The sequence below is a fragment of the Eschscholzia californica genome, unplaced genomic scaffold, assembly GCF_041429995.1.
Source record: "Eschscholzia californica isolate CP2 unplaced genomic scaffold, dmEscCali1.0.p SCAF_6, whole genome shotgun sequence".
Lineage (NCBI taxonomy): Eukaryota > Viridiplantae > Streptophyta > Magnoliopsida > Ranunculales > Papaveraceae > Eschscholzia > Eschscholzia californica.
Window position 1 is genome coordinate 10,264,869 of NW_028238483.1, and position 7,646 is coordinate 10,272,514.

The 7,646-nt window shown below is 41.6% G+C and overlaps 1 protein-coding gene across 1 annotated transcript; it reads right to left on the bottom strand.

Annotated features, from left to right (window-relative positions):
• Positions 1 to 279: 279 nt before the first annotated feature.
• LOC147531661 (uncharacterized) lies at positions 280 to 4,298 on the bottom strand. The gene is made up of 6 exons (XM_086649789.1): positions 4,049 to 4,298; positions 2,976 to 3,914; positions 2,026 to 2,781; positions 1,673 to 1,922; positions 1,336 to 1,558; positions 280 to 1,212 (listed from the first exon to the last, which is right to left on the bottom strand). Exons 1-6 carry the CDS (start codon positions 4,296 to 4,298, stop codon positions 280 to 282), a joined length of 3,351 nt encoding a protein of 1,116 aa, XP_086505915.1.
• Positions 4,299 to 7,646: the final 3,348 nt, after the last annotated feature.

Below are 7,646 nucleotides of genomic sequence, written 5' to 3' on the forward strand. Positions count from 1 at the left end.
CCTCTCCCTTTCCGCCCAACTCTCACTTGACCTCCCCCAACTCCACTAAACAGTGCAACTTTATTAGCTACACCCGCATTCCCTTCTTTTTTTTTGTCATTAATCAGCAGGCTTAAGGGCGCCAGGCCCAAACAAAAGAGTTCAAAACAAAACGCCTAGCCAATTCCCTGAAGGGGAGGACCCCTACAAGGCCCAAAAAACAAACTAACACAAATCAAACAACCCCAGCCATACAAAAATAAAGAACCTCTCCCCAACTCAAAAAAACTAGAGAAAACTTCATTTAGATCTTTTCCTAATGACACCAAGTCTGTCTTCATCAATGAGCTGCATCAACTCAGGTCCCATAGCCCCTGGCCATAACACTTCCTCATCCTCAACTGGTATGCTCTCGGAAAGCCAATCCGCCACCTGATTAACTTCTCTAAACACATGATGCACTTTACACAAAGCAAATTTAGCCATAAGAGCCTTGATTCTTCTGATCAGAAACCCAACCTCCCAAGGTGGCACCAGCTCAGCTGAAATAAGAATGGAACAGGCTCTTATAGAATCTGTGGAAAGCACCACCTTGGACAACATTAACCTAGCAGCTAGCCTCGACCCAGCTTCTATGCCCTGAAGTTCATGAAAGATAACTGATTTAGGAGCATCCCTACCCCTTATAGCAGTCAAAACCTCCCTCAAATGACTCTTCAAAACAGCACCATACCCAGCATTATCCCTGCTAAAAGACCCATCATAATTGATGAGGACACAACCCTCCTCAGGACCCTGCCATTTGCAATCTACAACCTGAGGAATAACAAATGATAAATCAAGATTCCACTCACAAGCTGCTTTCCTGCCTCTCACAGTATCAATAAACTTTATGGAGACAGATTGCATCTTCATTCTCACATCAGCAACTACCTGCTGAACCACCTCCTGGCTGCTTCTAGCAGGTTCTGAGTGTAACCTCCTGTTTCTCTCCCACCAGATGTAATAAATATAACCATTAAAAGCTAATCTGCCTAAGAGAGCAGTGCTATCCTTTCCTTGAAACATTGAAATGCACCAATTAACTTCATTAAACCAATCACCTCTAGACACTTTAGCTAAACATAGCATAGCCAGCAACTTATGCCACACAGATAAGGAGTAATCACATTGAAAAAGTAAATGAAGCTCATCCTCACTGGCTTTACCACATAGAGCACACAAAGGGTCCACCTCAATCCCCCAAAAGAGAAGCTTACACTTTGTAATAAGAGCACCTCCCAAGACAACCCAAGTGATGAAGCTATGTCTAGGAATGTTGTGAGATTACCAGACTATCTTATGCCAAGGAATTACCATTTTACTCTTCCTTAAGACCTCATAGGTACTTTTGAGAGTGAAGAAACCCTTCTCATTAGCAATCCACACTCTTCTGTCCTCAGCATCCTCCTCAATTGGAATCTCTTGCAATCTAACAGCTATAGGTCCCAACTGATCACATAAATGCCTAGGCAAAGACCAAGAACCATTAGCAATACAAGAACTCACAACAACCCTATCATTAAGCTTGCTATCATATCTGAAAGACACATCAAAATGTTTAATCAAGACACCCATTGGGTGCCAAAAATCAAAGCAGAAACTTGTGTGCTTCCCATTACCAATAACATGAAAAGAAAATTTTACACCATACTCCCTATAATGAAGCAATCTTCTCCAAACCCAAGAGGCATTACTAGGAATAGACATATGCCAAAAGTTCTTTTTCTTGATAAGATTAGCTTGGACCCATTCCACCCACAAAGTCTGCTTATGACAAAAGATGTCCCAAATATGCCTAAGACAACAAGCAATGTTGAGAGTAACAAGACTTCTCACACCAAGACCACCTTCTGCATAAGGAAAACAGATTTCACTCCAGCCAATAGCAGCCTTCCTCATCCCTAGATCAGGCCCAGACCATAAAAACCTGCTAAATAACTTTTCAATCTCCCTCAGAGCCCTTTTGGGAAGATCAAACACACTAAGCCAAAAAAAAGACCATACTTTGAAGGATGGACATCACAATCACCATTCTACCAACATAGGAAAGAAACCTAGTCTTCCAAGACTGAATTCTAGCCAACACTCCATCAATAAGAGGCAAACAATCAGAATACTTCAGTCTAGTAGAAATAAGGGGAACCCCAAGGTATCTTACAGGAAGAGAGGCACACTCAAACCCCAGGACATCTTGAAAGAGCTGCATATCCTCATTAGATAACCCAGCAGCAAACAAAGAGCTTTTCCTAGGATTCACTCTCAAACCAGTACAATCATAAAAGATATTAAGGACCTCAGCCAAGGCCATGGCAGAGCCAAAATCACCTTTAGAAAAAACCAGGAGGTCATCAGCAAAGGCCAAATGAGTAACTAGAGGCTTACCACATTTGGGATGAAGTTGAAATCTCTTATTCTTCACCATATCAAGCATAAGCACATTAAAAACCTCCATTACCAGAACAAACAAATAAGGAGACATTGGGCAACATTGCCTGATACCTCTTTTACCCTTAATGTAGCCAAAAGACTCCCCATTCACCATGATAGAGAATCTGGAAGAAGAAACACAAGCATACACCCATTGTCTAAACTTACTAGGAAATCCCATCCTCTCCATAACCTTCATCAAAGCATCCCATTCTATAGTATCATAGGCTTTTTGCAAATCTATCTTCATAGCACATCTAGGAGGACCCAAGGTCTTGTGATAGTCCCTAGTAAGCTCATGGGCAAGAAGAATGTTATCCTGAATACATCTGCCTGAAATAAAACCAGACTGGCAAGGGCTAACCAGCTTAAAGATTACCTCCTTCATTCTCACAGTAATGATTTAGAAATACATTTATAAACAGTGTTGCAACAAGAAATAGGTCTAAAATCAGTGACCCTAGAAGCATTCTTAGATTTTGGAATTAAAGTAACCAGAGTAGAGTTTACCTCACCCAAGAGCTTACCTGAGGAGAAGAACCTGAGCACAGCATTGGTGAAGTCATTACGAACAATATCCCAACAAACATTGAAGAAATGAGCAGTAAATCCATCTGGACCAGGAGATTTATCTGAACCAATAGTGGAAAAGGCATAAACCACTTCATCCCTAGTCACCTCACTGATCAACCTAGCAGCCTCAGATTGCTCCAAAATATACCCAAACTCCATATTATTCAGGACCTCAGGAACTCGCCTATCATAATAAGAAGTCCCAAACATATCTTGATAAAAAGCAACACATTCTTGAGCAACCAGATCATTACTAGAAATCTTCTCATTCCTATCATTATAAATGAAAAGAATATTGTTCCTAGACCTTCTTTCTTTCAAAGAAGCATGAAAAAACTTTGAGTTATTATCACCAAGGTGAATCTTTTGAACCCTTGATTTCTGTCTCAGCATACTCTCTTCTTGCCTAGCCAGTTTAGAAAACCTACTCACAACCCTCCTCTCATCTCTCCTGGTCTGCTCACAAGAAGGATTGAGGTTCACCAACTTCTGAAAAGTCTCCATCTCCCTTCTAGCTTCCTGCACTTGGGAAGTGAAGCCTTGAAATCTCTTCTTCTTCCAGAGCAGTAAAGCAGATCTCACCTGATTAAGCTTACACACCAACCTAAACATAGGATTCCCAGTCACCTTCACTTTCCATGCATTAGCAACAACCTCCTTAAAATCCTCCTCATCAGTCCAACAATTATAAAACTTAAAAGGCCTTGGGCCCCCCTTAGTCTCCTTATACAATCCCAACACACAAGGGGAGTGATCAGAGACCCCAAGGGTAAGGAATTCAACTTTGGAAGAACAAAAAAGTTGAATCCAATCAATATTTACCATTGCCCTATCCAGCTTTTCAGCAACACTCCTTTCCCCCTCCTGCAAATTGGACCAAGTAAAAAAGAACCCTGAAAATGGACAATCAAACAAGTGAGTATCTCTAAAACACTCCTGAAAGTCAATCATATCCCCCGGTTTAACAACAACCCCTCCTTGCTTCTCATCCACCCCCAAGATAGTATTAAAGTCCCCTAGGACCAACCAGGGGGCCCTTCACATCCCCGAGATATCCTCCTCATCTCAGTCCAAAGCCCTCTTCTCTCAATACTTGTGTTCCTAGCATAAACACAAGTCAACAAAAAACTTCTACCATCCCTCATTAAAACAGAAACAGTCAAGGTTTGATCAGTCATAGAAACAACTGAAACATCAACCTGACATGAGTCCCACAGTAACCAAATTCTTCCTGCTTTATCACAATCATAATTACTTAACCAACTCCAAGTAGGCATCATAGTATTCTTCACTTTATCTTTATTACTAAGATCCACATGAGTTTCCACCAAACAGCAAAGACACAACTTATTACTCCTAATAAATTTTACCACTTCCTTTATTCTGAGGGAGTCATTGAGCCCCCTCACATTACAACATCCAAAACTAATCATTACTAATTCTCATGGGCCCCCTGCCCTTCAATCTCTGGCCTGACTGAGTAATGGCTAAAGTACCCCCAAACATCATAACCTTACTGGCAACACCAGACTGTACACCAACTTCACTTTCATCCATAGCCTCATGCCCATCCTTGGCTGCAGTCCCCTTACTGTTATCCACCACACACATCCTTTTAGGAGCCTGACTACTACTAGAACCATCAGTAGCATCCACTCCAGGCCTCCTAGCCCCCTCATAAGCCTTATTCTTCCTAGACCTCCTCACTTCAGTCCAATTTCCATCAGCTAAGACCATAGCACTATTATTAGAGTCCTTATTGACAACCTCAATCTTACTTTTTGCAGGGGGCACCAAAGAAGGAACCACACCCTGAGCACAAGTAAGTTGGGTGTCTAGGCTCTTAGCAAGAGATACCTTAGAAGATATCAAATCCTGAGCACGAGCTAAGATAGAAGGACCAGTCTGAGCAACAACTCCAGGATCACCAGGAGCACTAGTCTCAGCCTTCTCAGAAGCATTTGGTCGAACAGAAGATTTGCATTTGCCCAAAGAGTGACCAAACCCACCACAACCACTACATTTCAGTGGCTTCCAAGCATACTCAACAGGAATAGTAATAACCCTAGAATCTTTTATAGCAAAAGAGATTACCTCAGGCATTGAGCACTCCTTTGGTATCTCCACACAGACACGAGCATAAGCCAATCTAGATCGACGAGCAGTAGGTTCATCCAACATTATAGGCTTCCCCAAATGGCTAGCAATCATAGCTAAACCCTTAGGATTCCATAGAAACATGGGGACATTTCGAAAACACACCCAAATTGGAAGAGAATCCATAGCATTAATATCATCCTCAATAAACAACCTCCATGGTCTAACAAAGAAAAGTCTGTTCACAATATACAATGGCTCCATTTCTAGTACCCTTTGACGATCCTCTTCCAAAGCAAAGCGAATAACATAAGATGTATCACCATGAACAGTAAGGAACATCTCACCTTTGGGTTTCCATCGAGCATTTAGAACTCGTCGAACCAGAGGGAATGGAAGTCGCTGTCCAACAAAGGAACCAATAAGCAAGTTCTCACACTCTCTAATTTCTTCCTCATAATCCTCCAAAGCAATCTCAGGCAACGCACCCTCCTTACTAACCACTGGAGGGGAGTAATCAAGCTTGCTTCAAAATTTCTTTGCTTCTGGACGAAGCAGTGAAACCCAGCTAGAATCCTTCACCTCCTCCTTCAAACCAGCTGAAGGAGGAGAAGAAAAACCAGCACCAAGACCCGATCCCTTCTCACCCATATAACCCCCTGTTTTGTGGGAAGCTCATCTTCAAAAGAGCCAGAGCTTCCCTCACCAGGAGGAGGAAGAAAGGCCTTCGTTTCCCTAATCACCAACATCTCCTAGAATAGGAAATGTTAGCATGAAGGAAACAATCGGCACAGAAAACCAGGTAGTGTCGGTTGTTAGAAAACCAGATAGACACAGACGCCAAGAACACTAATAACAACCGACCAATCGGAAACTCCAAGAAGATCGGAGAAGAAAGATAGAAAATCGCGCCGGAAAAAACCCTAGAAATCGCCCAGAGTTTCTCTCTCCTCCTTTTTCCTTCGAGTTAAAACCTTTACCTGAGAACATGAAATATTAGTTTTTAGGACCTTCAGAAACCCTACCTGTTATTATTGCACCCGAGTTAGAGAAAGAACAAGAGGGTAAACTATTAGATGTCCTAAGAGAACACAAAGAGGCACTAGGATGGTCTATAACCGATCTCAAGGGTATAAGTCCGTTAGTTTGCATGCACCACATCTACTTAGAAGAAGATGTTAAACCATCGAGAGAGATGCAACGTCTACTTAACCCTCATATGAAGGAAGTTGTCAGATCTGAAGTCCTGAAATTATTAGATACGGGTAATGAATTAATACCCACCAGGATGACCACTGCGTGGCGTGTTTGTGTAGACTACAGGAAGTTGAACACGGTCACGAGGAAAGATCATTTTCCTCTTCCATTCATTGATCAGATGCTCGAGAGACTGGCAGGACATAGTTACTATTGCTTTTTAGATGGCTATTCTGGGTATAATCAGATTCCCATTGCTCTTGAAGATCAAGAGAAAACAACCTTTTACTTGCCCATTTGGAACTTATGCTTATCGGCGTATGCCGTTTGGGTTGTGTAGTGCACCCGCTACTTTTCAACGTTGTATGATGAGCATATTTTCTGATATGGTAGAAAGGTTTCTCGAAGGCTTTTTGCAAATCAATCTTCATAGCACATCTAGGAGGGCCAAGAGTTTTATGATAATGTCTAGTAAGCTCATGGGCAAGAAGAATGTTGTCTTGAATACACCTGCCTGAAATGAATCCAGACTGGCAAGGGCTAACCAGCTTAAAGATAACATCCTTCATTCTCACAATAATACTTTTAGTAATACACATACACAGTGTTGCAACAAGAAATAGGTCTAAAATCAGTGACCCTAGAAGCATTCTTAGATTTAAAAACCAAAGTGACAAGGGTAGAATTTACCTCACCCAAAAGCTTCCCTGAAGAAAAGAACCTCAACACAGCTTTGGTGAAGTCATCACCAACAATATCCCAGCAAGCATTGAAGAAGTGGGCAGTAAAACCATCTGGTCCAAGAGACTTATCAGGTCCAATAGTAGACAAAGCATAAACCACTTCATCCCTAGTAACCTCCCTAGTCAGCAAATCAGCCTCAACCTGCTCCAAAATAGATACAAACTCCATGTTGTTAAGCACCTCAGGTACTCCCCTCTGATAATTAGAAACACCAAACATATCTTGATAAAAATCAACACACTCTTGAGCAACCAAATCAGCCTTAAGAACCTTTTCATTTCTTCCATTATAAATGAAAGGAATGTTGTTCCTAGACCTCCTCTGATAATTAGAAACACCACAACCACTGCATTTCAATGATTTCCATGCATATTCAACATGAATATTAATAACCCTAGAGTCTTTAATAGCAAAAGAAATTACCTCAGGCATTGTACACTCCTTAGGAATCTCCACACACACTCGAGCATAAGCTAATCTGGATCGACGAGCAGTAGGTTCATCTAGCATAATAGGCTTCCCCAAATGGCTAGCAATCATAGCCAAACCCTTAGAATTCCATAAGAACATAGGAACATTCCTAAAGC